We start from the raw sequence: 22,938 nt of genomic DNA on the forward strand, positions 1-22,938 counted from the left end.
GAAATGCGCGGCACAAGAGGCATACGCAGGACTGCCAGGATGGCCTCTATGGTCAAATGGCAGCGCGCGTGGGACAGTTCCACCAAAGGAAGGTGGACCCATAGGTTGATACCGAGGGTAGATAGTTGGATTAATAGGCGCCATGGGGAAGTCACATTCCATCTAACACAGGTCCTTACAGGTCATGGTTGCTACCGACACTATCTACACCGTTTCGGGCATGCGGATTCTCCCGAATGCCCAGTGTGCAATGGTTTAGAGGAAACGGCGGAACACGTTTTGTTCGTGTACCCGCGTTTTCACACAATGCGTGACCGCATGCTTGCCACATGCGGGGAGGGCACAAACCTGGACAACTTGGTCCAGAGGATGTGTAGGGATGAGTTTGGCTGGAACGCCATTTCAACGGCTATCACCCATATCGTCTGGGACACGGTCTGGGAGCTACAGAGGAGGTGGCGCGTGGACTCGGAGAATGGCTAGTCCAGATGCAGTACAAGAGGTGGTCCAGGGGTTCGGAGTCGGCTTCATAGGTCATATTGGTGCCCTGCGGTCGAGATCGACCCTTACAGCGATTAAGTGGCCGCGGAGAGGAAGTCCCGGTAGCGGTGCTGTCGTGGCGTCGATCTACTGGGTTGGATCCGAGCCCGCGGTTGGAAAGGGGTCCCCGGCAACGGTCGGGGCAGGTGGAGACCCTTCTGTCAGCAACCTTCTGGTGCAGCTGATAGGGCCTGAAGGGTAGTGATACCCTTGCCTTCAGCAGGTCAGATCGGGTTGCACGTGGGCATCAGTTCTTGATGTCTGCAAAGCAGTTGGGCGCAGGCGGGGTTGACCCTGCCCGCCTTCCGAGGACAAAGGGAGTGGCGAGGACCACTCGGGAAACTGGCTAAGCGCCAGCATGCTACCGTGACGGGCTCTCCAAAGCGAGTCATCGATGTTCGTTGCTGCAGGCTACGCAGCTAACCTTGAGGGTGCGATGTGCACTAGCCTCTCTCTGAAGCAATGCCTTCTTGGTGGATGCGGAGAGACGAAAGGTTTGGCCACCATAGGAATGTGTTTTAGTGGGTCGAGGAGAGAATAGTCCTGACTTTTACTTTTGTTTTAGAAGACGGCCTAAACCCCACACGACCGTGCTGACAGGGCGAAGGCCGGTGATAATAGCGGGTGACTTCAATTCCTGAACTATGCAATGAGGAAGCCGTTTGACGAACCGGCAGTGTTAGATCCTGCTGCTGCTAGAGGCACTGGCTATTCTCTGCTATGCATGTCGATGAGGCTAATGTCGGTAGCTATTGTACTTGGCGTATAGATGAGGCATGAGTGACATCAAAAAATGCCACAGTGTATAATAGTTTTCTAAATTAACGATGCAGTGTTTGGAGTAAGAGTAAGACACTCGAAGGGTTATGCCACTGTGATGAGTTAACCGGGATGACGGCTGCCAAATCTACTACTATTAATATGCTGCCATCTTTCATACTGCAAAATATTTAAGCCGTGGCACAGTAAGACAGAAATGAATTGGCGAATCATTCAGAAAATTTTTGCCCAAACAATATTGTGCAACCCGGAACTCCAACAATGGAGCCAAACATCAGCACAGCAGCCTCCCCGAAGGCAGATATTCGTTACATTTTATCTCGTTGATTTCCTCATAATTCACTTTTTCGCACAATGCTACCCACCAGCGCCGTTCCACCGCACAATTTTCACAGTCAACCTCCACTTGCCCTGGTTATGGTCGATCGAACGCAGCAGCAGCAGCGCCAGCCAACTCTGCAATGAAATGGAATGAAAATGAAAATAAAATCAGACATTCGACTAGGAACAACTTTCCAAAGGAAACAAGTTTTCCCATCTTTGAAGAAGCCGTCTCGGCGGGTGGCTGCCATGGCCCAAGGTAGATCCAGCCCAGCTGCATACCAACCGATCGGCCCTCTCCGGCAAGACACCGGTGATGCCTCGGAATCGGAATCGCAATGAACATAACCCAATGCAATGAATGTAGCAAATGTACAACTTCCTTCACCAGTCAGAGTGCCAGTGCGTCTTCGGATGGATGGTGATGATGGGGAGGGTAGAAAGCGAAAGAGTAACAACCAACGCAACCAAGCACTGGAATTTATTACTGCAATTAATCCTGAAATTTACATTTCCTCATCCAGGATGGAACTTCGGGTTGCAGCAGTGGCATAAGAGTTGCAGAAAGCAGTTTTTTTTCGCTGTTGGAGATCATGGGCGTCGTTTCTGTAGATTTTCTTTATCTAGTAGCAATTTGAAATTAGGTGTAACCCAGGCATCCCAAGGACCACCTCTTGTATAAGCCTAGTTCCGTGTTTAAAAGGAATCGCTCAAGAAACTTCTTGACCGATTCTTGACGCATTCATTGTGCGAAATCGCGGGCACACGAAGAAAACGTGTCATTCTGGGAAATCCGCATGACCGAGACGATGTCGGAAGCATCCAAGGCCCGAAAGGGCCTTGTAGCGTTGTGGCTACTGTGTAAATATAAATTAGTTGTTCTTAAGCAAACTGTACATAAATGTAAATATTACTATTGTTACGGAATGGATTTTGTTGTATTATATGGTTTTAGTAATAAATTAAATATTCACTCAGGAAGTTCACTAGACTATTCAAATAAATAGATTAAAAAGGAAACCAATTCAACACCTACTAAATAGTTCACTGGCGCATACATAATTAAAACTTGCATACAAGCCATTCATCCAGAAAATGAACACGACCGAACTTCATAGCTCTATTCCGAACTTATACGGGAATTCAGTTACGAATGATGAAGTGATAGCTCGATCCGAAGGATTATGAAGGAAGGAGATGGTATCATCCATTCGTAGATATTATAGAATTTGAAGATCGGGTTCATAAGGTCGTTGTCTTTTTAAAAGGTTCAACAACCTCCGATCACGATTACGACAATTACTCGCGACCTATCTGAGGCGCTCTAGAACCACACTCGATCATTTCAACCGAAACCGTGGGAAGATCCAGGAGTGCGAGTTTAAATTAAATCTTAGTGTCGCGAACCTGGTTGTGGTATGTGAGACGATGTTAGAAGTCTTTATAGTGTTTAGATTTTATGTAGTATATTCCTTTCCGTTAGGCTAAGCATTCAGCTAGAAGAGTTGTGCGGTTTCAATAGTCCGTGTGCGAGTGGGGAAAGAAATCAAGGTAATTCATAAATAAAATGTGTGTCCAAATAGTGTGTTCTCATAAAGTGTCGAACAGCCGTTCGACGGCTTTTTGTTTCAAGTTCCGAACGGGAATCGAACCGCCTACATACCAGCATCGCGCAAAGGACTGCATCACCCGAACCCCTCGACCACCGAACCCATTGTTATACGGCATCTCGTTGAAATTTCTCCGGTTGCGGGAAACCGCTACTCGGAAAGGGACCGCATCGTCACCATTGCATCCGGCCCTGTAGAAGCACCGTCGCCGTTATACCTGACGAACCGCTTCCGGCCATATTGCACGTCGACCAGCGGCGTCCAGCGAACGCCATTTTGATATCCGGCGAACTACGATCACCAGCCGGTCAGCACGACGGATACGCTTCGGTCGTAATCCGGCAAACGCCGCACCGAATTAGTGGTACTGTCGCAATATCGCATCGCGTCGTCTGGGCAGCTTCGGTAAAGCAGAACTGGAGTACGGTAAGGCAGAGGAATCCACGGTACCGTGAGTAGCCACTTTTGTTCATGCGCATGATAATTTGAGAGTGTTGAGACACACATACTAGGGATTCCCTAGTAGGGAAGCTATATTTAGAATCCACCGCACACGTTAGGTAGCTTAGAGATAAGAAGAAGAAGAAGGAAAGGAATCTGAAAATGTCCTAGGATCAATAAAGTGAATTTGACTAATTGAATTACATCATGAACTGATTACACCAGGGACTAAAGATTTCTCACGTCGTTCGATTAGTCATATTTTTTTTGTTGTCTTTCTGCTGTATCATTTTACTCCTAGTTGGGCTGCTAGGGAAATCAGTCCCTCCATTTCCGTTCTTCTAGCGAAAAGGGAGATTTGTGAGAGTGAGTTCTGCCAGTGATGAGAACTCGCGAGTTACTGTGACTAATCGAACGACGATCTTCAACTGTTATAATTCTATCTATGGTGGTGCCTCTTTACGCGAGTAGCGGAAGTACTTTATAATACCGTTCAGCTCCGCTAGCTCATACTTCATTTCCCTAACTGAATTCTTACCAGAAACCTGCCCTGAGGTCCTCTACGGAGGTGGCGCTTAAGCCACTTGTTGGAAAATTCCAGGGTTAAAGGACGTAAGAACCTAAGCAAATAGCTGATGTTACAACCTGGATCGGCTGGAATGTTACTTCGTCATGACATTTGTTAATCCAGCAATCTACCCTAAGAATCAACCACCTTTCTTTGATGGAACTGCCCCACGCGCGCTGCCATTTGACCATGGTGGCCAACCTGGCAGTCCTACGTACCTCTTGTGTCGCGCATTTCGAAGCACCCTCTGGGGTCTGAAATTGTCTTGTGCCTACGTAGGTTATGGATAGCGCCCTTCCAGCTTACCATATAGTTGCTTTTGGTTCTTAGCGCCGTGCCTGAACGAGGCGACATAACCAGAAGCTTGCGCTTGCTGGCATACACCACAGAGCTATTGGACATCATCCGGGACAGTGCAGCTATATCTGTAGAGACTCTCTTGCAGGCATAATCAACGTGGCTACCGAAGGAAAGCTTATCGTCGACCATCATCACCCCAAGTGTTAACACTTCGAAGTAATAGTTCAATTCAAGCCCGTGCACAAGGGGGGCTGGGTGTTAAACCACCCCCCATTATCGACGCTTCATACACTAGGCGCCGCTCCGCCTTTTGTCGAAATTGGGAGAAACCCCTCCCTTGGCGCCACTTCTGTGCACGGGCCTGGTTCAATCGCCTACACTGATCACCGCTTGCTGCTTCAACTTCCGATTGTTCACAACCACCACCTCAGTTTTGAGGTGAACCAGTTTCAATTCCCTGGAACTCATCCACTCCTCCACAACTGGGGGCTATCAATTTATAACGGGCCAAGCTTCTGGCCCAAGTTATCCAATACTTCAGACGAAGAATGTTGAGCAGCAGTTGCGGTGCTGCTCAACATAAGTTTCATGCAGAGAGCGGATGGAGCTGAAGCGCCAGAAGGAGCACAAGGGCGCCGCCCATAAGAGGCTGACAGAAGAGGTCCTTGGTGAGGGTGTGCAGGTGAGGGCTCTGACACATGAGGCGACTCTGAAGGTCAAGGACATTGACGAGATCACCGAAGTGGAAGAGCTCGTCACAGCATTGCGGCAACAGTGCGATGTGCAGGTGGCCGCCGCAGCCGTTAAGCTACGGAAAGGGCCAGCAGGGACACAGATAGCTTTGGTTCAGCTACCTGTGGCGGACGTCAAAAAGTCCGTTAAAGTAGGGAGCATGAAGGTGGGCTGGTGTGTATGTCACCTGACATTCCACGAGCCACCAGAGGTTTTCATCAGGTGTCTAAAACCAGGACACAAGTCGTGGGACTGCAAAGGCCCCGACAGGCGCAAACTGTGCAGGCGATGCGGCTCTGAAGGTCATAAGGCCCAAAGCTGCACGAGTCCGCCCATCTGCATGATCTGTACCGGGAAATCCTCGAAAAAAAACAGACATCCGATGGGTGGTCCAGGGTGCCCGGCCTTCAAGAAAGCCACAGTGAACAACAAATCACAGTGCAGGTAACGCTGTTGAACCTAAACCAATGTGATGCGGCTCAGCAACTGCTTTGTCAGGCGGTTTCTGAGTGGGTGACGGATATCGCCATCATATCGGACCCATACCGAGTACCCGCCGGCAAAGGCAACTGGGCCTCGGATGGGACCAGGAAAATGGAGGTGATAAATATGAACGACGGGTAAATACCCCGTGCAAGAGTTGGTGTCTACTACCTACATATGAGCAGTGTTGGTAAAATCACACACAAAGCACACTCATGAACCGCTTCTGCGTGAGCAAACTCGCGCGCGATTCTGCATCATTTGCTCACGCACGAGATTTTCATGCAAAATCTCGCTCTCACGAGTAAAGCGCCGAAATCTCGTTCGCTTGTAAAACGAACCCAAACCAATTTGAACGGCATCCAATGTTGTTGTACGATAGGTTTGCTTTTGTTCTATCATTTAATCCTAAAAACATCGAAGTAAGTAATAAGAATACCAAGAAATAAAGCAATGAGTGAAATCGCGAATCAACTCATGCAAGATTTTTTCGGCGGTGAGTTTGGCGAGTCAAGAATCGCGGGTGAAACAACTCAAGCATGAGATTTGAGAACTTGAGTTTTTACCAACACTGCCTATGAGGGCTTCGTGGTCGCCAAAGTAAACGGGGTCTTCTTCTGTAGCTGTTATGCGCCTCCGTGGTGGCCGATCCGGTTCACGCAAATTCTGGACCGCTTAACGACCGTGCTAACAGGGCGAAGGCCGGTAGTAATAGCGGGTGACTTTAATGCCTGGGCTGTGGAATGGGGAAGCCGTTTCACGAACCAGCGGGGTCAGATCCTGCTTGAAACACTGGCCATCTGAGATGTCGACTTGGCTAACGTCGGTACCAAAAGAACCTATAGTCGAAACGGAGCGGAGTCAATTATTGACATGACCGTTTGTAGTCCTGGCCTAACAAGTAGTTCGAACTGGAGAGAAGACGACAGCTACACTCACAGCGATGACCTGGCGGTTCGCTACAGTATCGACTACAACAACAGCAGGCAGCGAGTAGAAGAAGAAGCGGCTAGGTCAAGACCAAGCCCTCGCAGGTGGAAGACATCATACTTCGACGAAGGGGTTTTTGGGGATGCGCTCCACTGTGTGCGAAACTTACGTGGCTTAGACGGCAACGAGCTGGTAGCGGTGCTCTCACGTGCGTGTGATTCAATCATGCCTAGGCGAGTCCACCCTAGAAATGGGAGGCCACCGGCTTACTGGTGGACCGACGCGATTGCGGACCTGCGCCGCGCCTGCCTACAGGCTAGGCGGCGGATGCAGCGAGCACGATCAGAGGAAGAGCGAAACGAACGGCGGGTGGTGTTCGCCGCTGCAAAATCCGCGCTGAAGACCGAGATGAGAACTAGCAAAAAGGCCTGCTTTGAAGGTGTCTGTCAGAGTGCCAACGCGAACCCGTGGGATGAGGCCTACAGGATCGTTATGGCCAAGACGAGAGGTGTAATGGCTCCTACAGAGATGTTGTAGAGGATCATCAAAGGGCTTTTTCCGCGTCATAATCCTAGTCCTTGGCCTCCTGTCGTAGCACAGCCGGGGACTGGCGCTGGCGAGAAGGAGAGGGTCACCGATGTGGAACTTGTGGGGATAGCAAAGTCCCTAAAGCGTAGGTAAGGCCCCAGGTCCGGACAGAGTTCCGAACCTGGTTAAAAGTAGCTATTGCAGAGGCTCCCGAGATGTTCAGGTCTGCTATGCAGAAATGCCTGGACGAGGGAGTTTTCCCAGAAGCGTGGAAGAAGCAAAGCCTGGTTCTTTTGTCACCCGGATACCCGTCGGCATACATATAGACCAATATGCTTGATAGACACGGCGGGGAAGGTGCTCGAAAAGGTCATCCTCAATAGAATGTTTAGGTTCACCGAGGGCGAAAATGGTCTTTCGAGTAACCAGTACGGCTTCCGGAAGGGGAGGTCCACCGTAGACGCTATCTTGTCGGTTACAAAATCCGCTGAGAAACCACCATGACTTAAAACTAATGACTAGATAGTTGTAGTACGATCAGTTAATGCCCCATTACCCTCACAGGACCTTTTTACCTTTTATATAAATTCGCCATCTTGTCTGGTCTGGTCGACCAGCCAGATGCACACGGTTCGGCCTAGTTGACTTCAGTTTACTACGCCTAACCCGTCAAGGATCATCGAGGACCTCTGGCCGACCTCTGGCCACGTCGGTCGTTATTGAGGTAGAAAGCTCGGGCAAATCCCCTAAACGAAAAGGAGCTTGTCCCCTCTCGGATCGGTCAATCTGGTACCGTCCAGGGCCGTGCCGATTGCAGTCAAAGTGGGAAGACGCCGTATTGACCAACCCCCTCACGACATTGTATACTGTCGTCAACGTAGTCACCAGATAGCCAGTTCTCCAGTCCAGCATCGGCGAGCGCTCGCTGAACTCCAGAGAATCGTCGGATGCAGTAAGAAGGAGAAGTCGTACCGGTACGTGAATAGTATTTTCTATAATAACCCACACCCACCCAGAACAAATAGCTTGCAATACACAAAATACAACCCTTAATATTCGCCATAGATAAGTTTGACTCAATAGTCCAGTTTTCAAATAAATTCCAAGATATTCCTCCAAACTCAATCTTTCAATCCACATTTGTAATAGTGCTAGTCAGGTGACCGTACGCAGCAAACCTTGTTCGTGTAGCCCCTCAGTTTACCCGGTAGCAAGCCGACCCTGAGACCCAGCTCGAGGGGTCTCTTGTTACTGAGAGATTGCCCGGTTTTAGAATAGTTACACGCAGCTCCAATTCATTCCCCGGCTAGCCTGCCGGGATAGATAGTGGACGGAGAGTGGTTGATGAGGTCCATCAACCAAAAGCGAGACGTGCTGTCCGCGATAGGTGGCTAAGCACCAAACACCAGCTTGGCAAGATCATCAGAAGGCCGGCTCCAGAGGCACGTTATCCTCTATTTGGGACATTTGTGTCAAGAAGATCATAGGCTTTGCGTCCACGAAGTCCAACATAAGTAAGGACCTTAAAACGGCCCTGTTGCGACTTCGTAAGTCGATGGATGATGCCAAGTAAGATAACGAGAGACTCGTGAAAACAGTAGCAGTGGTAGAATCGGCGAAAGCAAAGGTTACGAGTCTACCCAGATGAAGGCCTTCAATTTCGCCGGAAGCCCAAAAGAAGTGGCGGATGCGAGTGCTTTTGATAAGCACTCCTAGAAGCGGGTGAGGCAGCCGTCAGGTAAAGAGATGCCTGGTGGTTCGCAAGGCTAGGCGGATACTAGCCTCGATGGTCAGCAGTAATGCCGGCAAGTCGGACTCCAGCCAGGAGTCCCGGAAAGCTGGGAAGGGTGGGTCTGGAAAGGCTGGCCCGTGCCGGATGGAAGGGAACAGGGGATTGTGTTCGTTGTTAGGCCCTCAGCAACCGCAGAGTATAGTGAACCAAGGGGAGGACCCCCATTGAACGAAATTTGAGCGAAAGAGGAAGAAGAAAAAACGCTTGTTAAGGACGTTAGCGACGCCGAACCAAGAAGGAGTAGGAGGGCAGATGCCAAGCGCGAGAAAAGCGACGCACTCGTCATCAGGACCGAACAGTCTAAGTACTCGGAAGTCTTGAAGGCGATGCGAAACGACACCAAGCTCGTGGATCTGGGAATCGACGTGCGCAGTATTGGACGTACTCGTGCGGGTGAAATGATCCTAGAGCTCAAGCGCGACAAGAAGCGAAAGGACGCTGCCAAAAAAGGTTTGGCGGAAGAGGTCCATGGCGAAGTGGTCGAGGTGAGGGCTCTTACAGTGGAAGCGACTCTGAAGGTGAAGAGCCAAAACGAGATCATGGAAGAGTTCATCACGACACTGCGACAAAAGTGCAAGGTGCACCGCTGCCGTTCGGCTACGGAAGGGGCCGGCAGGGACACAGATAGCCTTGGTACGTTGCTACGTAGATGCGGAGAGTTCTTTACAAGGGAGCAGTCGACTGTTTATCTTTCATGAGACAGACAACTCGTCCGGATATTTCGTATGCAGCAAACGCCGTTAGTAAATTTTGGTCCAATTTTGGTATGTATATCTTATACGTACCGAACCTTACAAGAGAATATACCTTTAGACTTACTATTATCCGTTCAACTCAACAGACCGTTTTCACTGGACGCATCACATAAGATATGATGACGCTAACCGTCCCACACTCGCAGCGTCTACCTGACACAGCAGCTGCGCAAAAGTGGTTCAGGTTTAGTATCGTTACCTGAGCTGATACTTGTCAGCAAAAGGCCGGACACTTTGTGCTTCCTATCATGTGCTTGCCATTTGCGGATTTCCCGGAACAGATAAAGCACTTGAGAGTGTCCGTGCAGTCTTATGTATTGTGCCCTTTAACATCGTGATCTAGTCTAAGTTTTTGACCTTCAGAGTTGCTTCAGTGGCGAGAACTCTCACCTCGATGCCCTCATCAAGAACATCTTCCATCAGACAAGTAGCGATGCCCTTACTGGTTATTATAGTCGATCATTTCGCTGGTAGAGGACGGCGAGTACTGCGTACGACGGCTCCAAGATCTATGAGCTTGGGATCGCTCCTCATCCCTTCAAGTCCTCTGAGTACTTCGACTCGTCCATCTTGATGATAAGGGCGTCTACCTTTCCGCGCTTGGCACCTGCCTGACTACTTCTTTAGCCTAGCCGCCTTGGCTCTGCTTAACAACTAGCGTCCAGTCCACGGGGCGTCCTCCTCTTCACCGTCCACTGTAATGACTGAGGTCATACGTGCAGTCGCAAGTCCCTATTCCCGCCAACCCGGAAATGTCCGTTTTTTTTTCAGGCACAACCTCTCCAGCTTTCCGGGACGCCCAGCCGAGTTCCTACGTACTGTCATTGTTAGCCTACACTTTTGGGGTTAACAACCTCCCTGGCCTTCGCAGCACTGCCTAGTAACTCATCCCTTGGTCAAAGGTGTCAGTCTTGGTAGACTTTGACATTTCCAACTTCACGGACTTTGCTGCTACCGTGGATATTATGAGATTATGATGATCCTGCGCCATCAGCAACCTACGAAGTTTCAACGAGACCTGCTACGAGGTCGTTCACAAGGCCGAGTCTAGATGCACATTAGTCTCTACCTGCTTGAGGTTTTGGCTGATGTTCGACTCCGAGGATGCAAAGTCAATGATGAACTCAACAGAAAGCGCTACTATATTTTTGTTTATGTCACAAATCAACCATGCTACATCCTTGATATCTGCCGGCGTTCCCGCCCGGACGAAATGGGATTCCCTACGTTGGCGCTTGGCATACAGCTACCTTCTTCTGTATCTGCTCTCTTTAGAGGAGACCTAGCTAACATGCTCCTCCTGAAAGGGTTAACCTGACCACATCCGCTAATAACTGTATATGATTTTTGATTTAAGCTCATATTAGTAACCCACGAGTAGCTAGGGAGAAAAAGGTCCACCCCACCAGAGCTCTGCGTAACGCGTTAAGGGACAAATTACTGTAGAGGGTGGTCATTTGCCCACATGCTCCTTTAACGATGGAGCATATTTTTCACCCCTCGATCACTGATTCTTCGGCACGGATCACGTAAGGCCTTGAATTGGGGTTAACCATGTTTGGTGGACTCTAGATCACTGTAACAGGTGATCTGTAGTGCTATCCAAAGCTAGTAACTACATAGCAAAACTCCACGAACACCGGAACATTTCCTTCTCCAATGTGCTGAATTTGGAAACTTCAGTCCGTGATGCTTGATAAGAAACGCCCCCAACATAAAAATATTCCACCGACGCCACTGCCGATGACTTCTTGGCTGCAATAGAAAGGGTGTAAAAATATCTTTCAACGACTTCCGTGTGAACTTGGTCCGACCAGTACAGTAGTAGTTGAGGCCGGGGCAGGACCCAGGGCAGGGCGAAAACGAAGGAAATTACACGAACAACCATCATTTCACCATCACCAACAGCTAGCTAGAGTGTTGCGCGTTGCTGATGGTCCATGAAGCTCGCCTCGCCACGCCACCATAGAAAGTGTAGAGTGGGAGCGCGTGGGTTGCAGCATACCTACATCTCGACGAGTATAAGCCCAGTGCCGGGAAGATTTAATTAAACGCTACAAAAGTTTTATTTTGACGTAAACTACGTCTATGGGGAAGGTACGGTACTGTACCACGGCACCGGGTGTAAAATGAAAATCTAAATTTTGCGACCGTCACGAAATTATGAAAGATTTTGCACGCTAATAACTCAGCCATTTATTGACCGATTTTTAAAATTTTGCCATCAAACAATCGCAAAACTATGTCCCTTTCATGTCAAATAGAGAAAACTATTGATTTTCAACAGCAAACTATTGAAAATTGCGGAAAAGTGAACCTATGTTTTAATTTTATTCAGCCAATCACGAGCGAGCACATTTTTTGGGTTTTCTCGCTTGGTATATAAGTTATTGTCTTCTTCTCATCTTCCATCATTCTTCCGCGACACCTCGAGGGGAACGCATCGGAGGACTGCTAGCCAGTTTCTCCGTTTGCTTCTCCCTTCAGTATGCTTTGGCTAGCCGAGCGTGGTGGTCGTCGGCTGTTGCCACTTGCTTTACCAGTCATCGCCGCGTCGCCGTGCGTGGTACCAGTGGGGCCGCCAACCAGACCGGATCAGCTCTGCGAAAATTTTCTTCATTCTGGCTTCATTGGGCGTCCGGGCAGCGCAAGCCAACATTGGAATTAACACAATTATGGAACGCGCTTGCAGTAATACTGCAAGCAAATTAAAACAGCCCTTGGAAGGGCTACGAAAATGTCCCACGGGAGTGAATCGAATAATTTTCTCAGGAGGAAAGCCTCTTTCAGTGTGTTCTGCCTAGGCATGCGCGGTGGTCATCGGCTGATGCTAGTTGTCATGGCAACGCTGTGCGCGGTACCAGTGGGGCCGCCAACCTGTTCACACCGGATCGGATCTGCGAAAACTTTCTCCATCGATCGGGCGTCCGGGCAGCACAAGCCAACATCGGAATCAACAAAATTATAGAACGCGCTTGCAGAAATACTGCAAGTAAATTAAAACAGCCCTTGTAAGAGCTTCGAAAATGTCCCACGGGAGTGAACCGAATAATTTTCTCATGAGGAAAGCCAATCACTGTGAGCGCTGTGTGAAAATTGAACTGCGCTTTGTCGTAACATTGAGATATTCAATTCAAATGTGTGAAAACTGCGCTAGTTGATTGGCAATTGGAAAACATTTTCTTCAACTCAGATGATGAAGAAATTTTCATTTTGATGAAATGTATTACTCAGTGTTGCCATATTTCAATGTGTGCAAATCTTCGCAAAATTCTTAAATGTTCTTTACAATTTTGCCGAAAGATTTATAGATTTATAGAAATTATTTGTTAAACATCATAATTGTGCTGATCGATTTGCATAAGTTCAATGAGATAATTATTATTGGAAAGCATTTTGTGTGCACTGTGCGAAAATCTAATTTACACCCCTCTTTCATCGAACCAATCACGTGCGAGAGGGGAATTTGAACCTCTTTGCCGTCCAGCCGTCTAGTATATAAGTTATTGTCTTCTTTTCATCTTCCATCATTCTTTCGTGACACCTCGAGGGGAACGCATCGGAGAGGACAGCTAGCTAGTTTCTCCGTTTGCTTTTCCCTTCAGTATGCTTTGGCAAGCCAAGCGCGATGGTTGTCGATGGTTGCGCTTTCGTGTGTTCCCTTCGCATCGTCGTCGTGCGCGGCGCTACTGAAGCCCCCACCAGCCGGTTCAAACTGATGCACGGCAAAACTGATACGACACGGTAGCCTTGCTGCCGGACGACGTTTTGCACAGCATCGTCACGCAAAGCTAACGCTGCCGAATTTCACCTCATGTACGCAATAATTGAACAATTATTGTTCAGCATATAGATTCAAACAGCCCTTCTAAGGGCTTTGAAAATGTTTTCCACAAGAGAGAACCGAATAATTTTCCAAGAAAGACGTCGGGACACAAACTTCTACGCATCTTTCATCATTCATTCACACCTCGAGGAAAACGCATCGGAAGACTGCTAGCCAGTTTCTCCGTTTGCTTCTTCCTTCAGTATGCTTTGGCTAGCCGGGCGTGGTGGTCGTCGGCTGTTGCTAGTCGTCTTTGCATCGTTGTGCGCGGTACCAGTGGGGCTGCTAACCAGTTCACACCGGATCAGATCTCTGGTGCGGCAGGAGCGAAAACATTCTTCATTCTGGCTTCAAAGGGCGTCCGGGCAGCTTTGCAGAAGCCAACAAAATTACACCGCTGAATAGCGCTTGCAGTAAAAGTCCTTGTAAGGGCTACGAAAATGTCCCACGGGGGTGAAAGAATAATTTTCTAAGGACGAAAGCCCGGGACTCAAGTGTCAATCACTATGAGCGCTGTGTGAAAATTGAATAGCGCTCCGTCGCAACCATGACATATTCAATACAAATTTGTTTAAACTGTGCTAGTTGATTGGCAATTTCGAAAACATTTTCTTCTTCTCACATGATGAAGAAAATTTCACTTTGATGAATGTATTACTCAGTGTTGTCATATTTCAATGTGTGCAAGTCTTCGCAAAATTCGTAAATCTCTACAATTTTGCCTAAAAATTTGCATGATTTATCCAAATTATGCAAATGTTCAATCGAAAGCATTTGGTGTGCGTTGTGAAAGTGTCGAAACCACCGAGAATTTAAAATCAACTGCATCAAAGGCGCGGCGCGGAAATTTAACCATGTTTTGTCGCATAGGAGCTCAATTTTCTGTAAAATTGATTCGAACAGTTCTTTAAAGGGCCAACAATTTTCTGAAAGATGGTACGGTGAGTTTTCCGAGAAAGTTGCTACCGCCAAGAATTTGAAACCAACTACATCAAAAGCATTTTGTGGAAATCAATCCGCATCTTGTCGCAGAAAAGGCAACATTTCTCTAGTGCGAAAATTGCACTATTGCATTCCTTTCATCATAACAAGTGTTTGGAAATTGAGACTATCAAACCAATTATTCTTACAAAGCCTTTCATCGTCGCTGTTCTGACATTTGTTGGCAGAACAACGAAATTATTGATGACACGTGCAATATTTTTAACAAATTCTGGTTCAAACAACCCTTTTGAGGGCTTCATCAGCAGTTTTCAAAAAGAGTAAACGGCAGATTTTCTGACAAAGTGACGCTGGTGGTCACATAAGTGTCAAATCCGCCGAATTTTGCAACCTCCTACTCCTAAACTAAATGCAACAGCTTGTCTTATCACCTGGCCGTGTCACCGAATCTGGCGAGTACGCTTCCTTCTTGCGTGTACAGTGTATAGGGTCTGGGACCATTTGGGCAGGAGCACCTATTTTGAGCACTTGCTGCTGTAACTCAGTCAATTTTGAACCGATTGACTTGATTTTTGAGACACGATCAGCTAGGCACAGTAGCTAGTCATGTTTGAAAATTCAAGTCAATCGGTTTGAAATTGACTGAGTTATAGCAGCAAGTGCCCAAAATAGGTGCTCCTGCCCAAATGGTCCCAGACCCTAGTTATAAAGGAATTTCTTGAGGCTTTGCTTATGCTTCAAACTTTGTAATAAATATTTCCCACACAAATCCCCAGAATCCACCAGAATCTTGTAGAATTTACCTTGTTAAAATTAACGATTTCCAAACCATTAGCCACTACACATTCTATTATTGATCCAAAGAAATTGCATAGTAGTCCTTTGTCGTTCATAACAAACTGTTTTACGTAGTTTACGTCATGCGGTTGTGTCTTGTACACACCCCTCTGATTTTTTATCCCCTTCTCTATTTTGCAATGCCACAATAGGGTGTCGAGAGGAAGATGCCTGTGTAGGGCTGGTTTGCCCATAAATACTAAAGTGTAACAGATGCTTAACACGGGCGAAACCACGCTACATCTCTCCTCTGTTCGCCCGGCGATCAGCAGTGTCAGTGTGTTGGTGATATCCATTCACAACCGCTCAACGGCGCAAGCATTCAAGCAACCGCCATCTTATCCTCACACTCGACTCGCAGCTTCGGACAAGGTAAGACGTGGTAACGCGCGACAGGCGCTGGGTGATTCCTCTACGCTTATCGAGTATTCACAATGGCTTTCCTGCCAGATATTGGTTCAATCTGAACGGCAATAAAATCGAACATTTTACACAAAAAAGAAAGAGGAATCACTCAAGCGCATACATCGAAAACTGTGCTCAAATCGTGTTAGTGTTTTGTGAAGTTCAATTTAAAATGAATATTCAGTGCCAAATTTCGTCATTACTTGCGGTATGGGATTTCCGCAATGCAATCGGATAACATCGAACGAACCAAAATGAACGAATACCAAATCGAACGAGATAATAACAAGCGGTTAGGGACAACTGCATGGAATATCTTTAAATAGAAAGCAACCTCGAGCGGCATGGGACATCCGCTAAGGCGCCATTTAGCAAAGCTCTTTACACCATCGACACCAAACGACGGAAAAAAACGATCTGAAACGTTTCAGAAATAATGTACACGCGCACGACATAGAGCAAAACGAAAAAAAAAAAAAAAAAAAAAAAACACGAATGCAACTTAAAGCATGATTATATGAATTAATTCCAGGTACATTGTACGCCACTACGAGAATACGAGTCTGAAAGCAAATCCGACACAACGCTACGTGATGAACAAAGGGAAATACGTGCGAGCTACGGAGCAAACGGAAGAAGACGACAACGGAATGAATTCGACAACGGAAACGCAAGTGGAACGAATGAATCCAGGGCTCGAGACAGCTGATCACGACGAAACCATCGATACGACGGAGAAAGGCAACGGTTCCGCCAGTAGTGAACCCAAAGATACCGGTTCCGAAAGTAGTGACTCTGAAAGCAGTGACACAGAAAGCAGCGATTCTGACGATAATGACACAGGCAGCGATAGTTTGAACAGTAATGCATCTGATAGAGACGATGAAACGGACGCTAGCAACGGACCAAATCTTCAATCAACACCGCAACGCACTTTCGAGGCTCCACCCTGGCTGAATGCTACGAAGGTAAACGCGAACGGTGTTTGTGTTGACGCACAGCAGCAGCCAACACCGAAAACCTCGGCGGGCGAAACTTCAAACGAACGAATGGACCGGATTGAGAAAGTGCTCGAGTGCATGGCCTCAGCCATGACAGCTTTGCAGTCCCACGATCGTCCAACATCATCTCGCCGTGACGCAGAGTCAAGCTGGAGCGTTCCACTCGATACTCATACTACCATGGAGAGAAATCCATCCGTTGTCCGGTGGGACAATATCAAGCCATTTCCATCCGGCGTCCCAGCTAATAAGATGTGGGAGGAATGGAACAGATATATTGAAAATTTCGAGATCGCTGCATTATTGAGCAATGCCAACGACCCTGCAAAGAGAACGCAGCTTCTGTTCCTCTCAATGGGTCCCGACCTCCAGGAGATAGTCAGAGCCGCTAAACTGCGTCCAAACTTGTCCGACCCCAACTGCTACAAAACATTCGTTGCGAACATTCACGGCTATTTCCGAGGAATGACTGATACAGCAGCAGAACATGAGGCGTTTTCGTCCATGAAACAAATGAAAGACGAATCCGCCGTTGCTTTTCACGCACGGCTAATGTGCAAAGTCAGATTGTGTGGATACAGCAGTGAAGATCAGGACCGCTTCGTGAGGGCACAGTTGCTGAAGGGGCTGCGCAATAAGGACCTCGTCAAAGCAAGCAGGACTTATGGATATGAAACGAATTTCATCGTGCAGGCGGCTACGCGTGACGAGGCGTATGAGGCTGAGACATCACAGTCAACAGATGGACATGTGTTTCACGTCGAACGCCAAAACTCATCGAATAATTATCGAAAACGCAGAAATCCAGACGAATCCATCCGTGAACCATACGCCAAGCGCCGGCAGATTGATCAAGGTCAGGGGAGACGATCACGTTGTTCCCGATGCAATCTTACGTCCCACAGAACCGGTCGATGTCCTGCCATTGATAAGAAATGCATCAATTGTGGCAAGGTGGGACACTTCGCAGCAGCTTGTCGCGGCAAACGCGTGAATGCAATCCGTTTGAAGCGAGAGGCTACTCCAGATGACCAAGATGACGAACGCGAGGTTGAGAAACAGGTACTGAAAAATTAACATACATTGATTGTTGGTTCATTGATTGATTTTGAATTTGATTTTGTTTTCTTGAATTGATAATATACATACCAATGATTACATGGTGTTTTATTCTTTCTAGTACGTCAATGCACTAACCCTGGAAGATGTCTTGATAGATTGTAGTTTGGGATCATCAAGTCCGATCCGCTTCCTTATCGATTCCGGTGCTGACGTGAATATTGTGTGCGGGACTGATTGGGACCGCATAAAGCACGAATTCAAAACTGGCAAAGCGAAATTGGAACCGGTTGACATTATAAATCGAGGAATACATGCTTACGGATCGAAAGAACCACTGGAAGTCGAGCGATCATTTAGAGCAAAAATCGTCGTATCAAATAGTACAAAACCCACCGTCGTGGCTGTTTTCTACGTCATTCGCAAGGGGCTAAGGTCACTACTAGGACGATCGGTGGCTAGTGATTTAGAACTGCTGAAGGTTGGAAACGCGATAAACAACTGTGAAGTCATGAACAACCAGGAGTTCCCGAGAATGCCAGGCGTAATGGTTAAATTCAATGTCGATCAAACAGTCGTTCCAGTAAAGAATGCATATTACAATGTGCCAGCAGCCTACAGGTAAATTGAAACAATCATATTTAACAAGCACTTCCAATTATTTTGTTGAATGAAACAAGAACGTTATATAGGAAAGACATATATTTTTCCGGTACTGATTGTCACATTCGATTTAATTCCTAGGGAAGGTGCGAAGCATAGACTGTTAGAAATGGAAGCCCGCGGAATTATTGAAAAAGTTACCTCAGCACCCACTTGGATTTCTGGAATGTCGGCGGTTCCAAAAGGAAAAGACGATTTTAGATTGGTGGTAAATATGCGTGCTCCTAACCGAGCAATACAGCGAGAGTATTTCAGGCTACCTCTCATTGATGAGATGAAAGTCAGATTGTATGGAGCGAAATATTTCTCAAAGCTGGATTTGAGCAGCGCGTTTTACCATCTATCCTTGGCCGAAGAGTCAAGGGACCTGACCACCTTTTTAACCGAGGAGGGAATGTTCAGGTTCACAAGGCTCATGTTCGGAGTGAATTGCGCTCCTGAAGTTTTCCAGCGCGAAATGATGCGAATACTCAAAGATGTCGACAATATCATTGTGTACATCGACGATGTTCTAATTTTCGCCGACACACTGGAGAATCTTCAAAAAACCGTCGACAGGGTCCTGCTCATCCTGAAAGAAAACAACTTAACCCTCAACACTGATAAATGCGAGTTCAACAAAACCAGAATCAAGTTCCTAGGGCACGAACTGGATGAAGAAGGCTTCCACGTGGACGAAGATAAAATCAAAAGCATCCGCAACTTCCGAGAACCAAGTACTCTTTCGGAGCTTCGAAGCTTTCTTGGTTTGGCGTCGTACATCAGTCCCCATATATCGAACTTCGCAGATATTTGCAACCCTTTGTGGGCGATAACTACAGCAAAATCCTGGTCGTGGGGATCGGAGCAAAGGGAAGCGTTCAATCTCATCAAGCAACGTATCGTAGATTGCACAAAAGCTCTTGGGTATTTCTCCGAAAGCGATAGAACAGTCCTTTACACCGACGCATCGCCGGTAGCCCTGGGAGCAGTACTGGTACAGGAGAACAACGTCCAAACTCCGAGAATAATCAGCTTCGCGTCCAAATCCTTGACCCCCACCGAGAGAAAATACGCCCAAAATCAGCGAGAAGCGCTGGGTGCAGTGTGGGCGGTCGAACATTTCTCTTACTTCCTTTTGGGAAGGCAATTTACATTGCGAACAGACGCCCAAGGAGTAGCATTTATTCTAAACAGGTCACGAGAGGATTCAAAGCGAGCCCTAACTCGCGCAGATGGCTGGGCGCTCCGTTTGAGTCCATACAGTTATGTAGTCGAGTATGTACGAGGACGCGAGAATATTGCTGACAGTTCATCGAGGTTATATTGCGGAGAAGACGGACCGTTCGAAGAGGAGAGGAGCCCTTGGGAACTTGCCTGTCTAGAAGCGAACGCCGTAGAATTCCGGTCAAAGATGACTTGGCTATTCGTGACGGAATCGTGGTTAAAACAGGGTGTGCCGTAATACCAGAAAGCCTTCAAACAAGAGCACTGCAGGTAGCACACGAAGGTCATCCTACAACTTCCAAAATGAAAAGCATCGTCAGACAGCGGGTTTGGTGGCCAAACATTTCCAAAGATGTCCATCATTGGGTGGAATCTTGTAAAACGTGCACCTTGAACGGGAAACCTGAAAAGACGACACCGATGGAGAGAATCTTTGCCCCAGACTCAGTATGGGAAATGATAGCCATTGATTTCAATGGCCCCTATGCAAGGTTCGGTGGCATTTCGATATTGGTTCTAGTCGACTACAGATCCAGGTACCTCATAGCGAAACCCGTAAAATCTACTTCTTTCGAGTGTACAAGCAAGGCACTTGATGAGGTTTTCGAGCGAGAGGGGTATCCAAAGTCCATCAAATCGGATAATGGTCCCCCATTCAACGGGGATGACTATAAACGATATTGCGCCCAGAGGGGAATCTCGACGTTGTTTTCAACTCCATTATTCCCACAACAGAATGGCATGGTGGAATCATACATGAAATTAATCAATAAGGCAATGTCTTCAGCATCCACGAACAAAACCAGCTTCGTCGATGAGCTTCGGGAGGCAGTCAACGCTCATAATGCCGCTTCTCATAGCGTGACAGGAGTACCGCCGGAAGAAGTCATGCTGGGACGTAAGGTCAAACGAGGGCTCCCACTACTGCAGCGGGGGAAAGCAACGTTCGATGAAAAGCTTTTTGAGAGTTCCGACCGGCAGTCAAAAATATCGGGAAAACATCGAGAGGATGCCAGACGTGGTGCCAAGCCATGTACTGTAAAACCTGGTGACACGGTAGTTGTGGAGAGGCAGAACCGGGCTAAAGGTGACACTCGTTTTCATCCAAAGAAATACATAGTCTTACGTGAGAAGAATGGTAGCCTGGTGCTTAATGACGAGACCGGGCTAGAAGTTAGACGGCATGTCTCCCAAACCAAAAGGGTTTACGATTGGCGCGAAGAGACCGGAACGAAGAAACCGTCAGCCGATAAACCCACACGAAATGTGGAACCTGGTGCCGTAGCTGAACCGGCTGGTGCAACTGCAGTAGGCCCACCACCAACAACGGCAGCGCGAGACGTGCGAAAGCGGAAAGCACCTAGCCACCTTAAGGATTACGTCCGATCGGTGCTGGATAATTCACTCGACATCTGCTAAATCGCTGGTAAATATTGTTTTCGCTGAAATAAGGAACTAATAAGGATATGTTAGCTAATTCAATTTTTTTTCATACCTTTTCCAGAGTATCCAAAACAAACATCTCCGTTGCGCTCGTTTTTCTTTTTTGTTTTGATTTAGTGTCACTTTCAGTTGTCAGACCGATCAGGCCCCAGTGCAAAAACTATGTATGCGGTTGACCAAGGTTTTTTTGATAGGAGGTAGGATTAGCCGCTGTATAAAGAAAACTTTGAAATGAAATAAAATATTTTTCATAAATGCGTTCGAAAAGAGATTGTTCAAAGAATTATATTTTGTTGACAAATTGGTTCATTCCAATGGGATCATGCACTGTGACGTCACCATTATCTCCTTTTTTTTTTTCGTTCGGAGTTGGTCGATTAGCCGTCCTTGCTATAAAAAAAAACAAAACAATGAGGGCAATGTTTACAAATCGTATGAGATTTCGTTGAGGTTAGGTTTTTGCTGCAAGCCTCTATAATGGCTTCAGTTGTACTTAAATAGCTGATACAATATATACAGTACGGATTTGATCGATGGGTGTTCGTTACATGGGTTGTCTTGATGGTTGGGTGTTTGCTGGATGGGGCAAAACCTAGGGCAAAATCCAACTAAAATTAGCACGTCAGTGTCGAAATAGACCGACATCTTACCGCCGTCACATCGCAGCCCTTATAGTCCATTTAAAGAGCTGATTTTTTTTTAATGATAATTTGAGGTGGCGTTTTAACTCGCGAATATCAATATGGATACTGTCGTTTTGTAAAATGTTTCATATACAGAACGTTTGCGTCAGTTGTCAGTATGTGAGTGTTTCGTTGCGTTTTAATTGTCCCATGCGTGTGTCAAGCGCAATTTTGATCAGTCAGTCACCTCAACGAGCAAATCAGGCCAAACATTTCAATAGGTCCTATCTGCATTTGAGAGGCTCTCTTTGTTTACTTTCTCTTTCAGTTATTGCAATGTAATGGTACACTTTTCTACTGTTTTTGCAGTACAAATCAAAAGACGATTGTTTTGACCATCGTTCAATGCAAGGAGGCAATCAAAATACAAATAATAAGTTGAGATATTACCGAAAGAGAGTGAAACCAAAGAGAGCCTCTCTTCTGCAGATTGGACCTTTAGACATGTTTGGCCTGAAATACAATTCACTATTCGGGGTACAGTCGTGACCCAACAACTACCCGGTGTTACACCTTCTGCGTGGTAAGTAACCTTGAAGCGGAATCATTACTTGACCATTAAATACTTGTCCTGTATTTTTTTTTTCACGATACGAACGAAGTGGAAGTTAGCCTTAAATAAAGAAATGAGGAAAGATACTTGAGTATTTTGCTTTTTCGTGAGGAAGGGGAATGTGTAGGGCTGGTTTGCCCATAAATACTAAAGTGTAACAGATGCTTAACACGGGCGAAACCACGCTACATCTCTCCTCTGTTCGCCCGGCGATCAGCAGTGTCAGTGTGTTGGTGATATCCATTCACAACCGCTCAACGGCGCAAGCATTCAAGCAACCGCCATCTTATCCTCACACTCGACTCGCAGCTTCGGACAAGGTAAGACGTGGTAACGCGCGACAGGCGCTGGGTGATTCCTCTACGCTTATCGAGTATTCACAATGCCTTCAGCAGTGACCCTTGTGCTTGGAGAATGTTCTTCAGGGATGCGATGTAGTGGTAGATTCAACTAGGGAAGCTCTCCAATATTAATTCCCCGCGGGCCCAGGCAGATTTCCAGTCGGGGCTAGCGCTCGAGTGGAATCCTTCAGGTTCTCAT

At 47.1% G+C, this 22,938-nt stretch overlaps 1 protein-coding gene across 1 annotated transcript; it reads left to right on the forward strand.

Moving 5' to 3' along the window:
• The first annotated feature begins 19,903 nt into the window (after positions 1 to 19,903).
• LOC134285139 (uncharacterized protein K02A2.6-like) lies at positions 19,904 to 22,040 on the forward strand. The gene is made up of 2 exons (XM_062845295.1): positions 19,904 to 21,145; positions 21,224 to 22,040. Exon 1 carries the CDS (start codon positions 20,023 to 20,025, stop codon positions 21,136 to 21,138), a length of 1,116 nt encoding a protein of 371 aa, XP_062701279.1. The 5' UTR covers positions 19,904 to 20,022; the 3' UTR covers positions 21,139 to 21,145; positions 21,224 to 22,040.
• Positions 22,041 to 22,938: the final 898 nt, after the last annotated feature.

Source organism: Aedes albopictus, chromosome 1, assembly GCF_035046485.1.
Source record: "Aedes albopictus strain Foshan chromosome 1, AalbF5, whole genome shotgun sequence".
NCBI classification, from domain to species: Eukaryota; Metazoa; Arthropoda; class Insecta; order Diptera; family Culicidae; genus Aedes; species Aedes albopictus.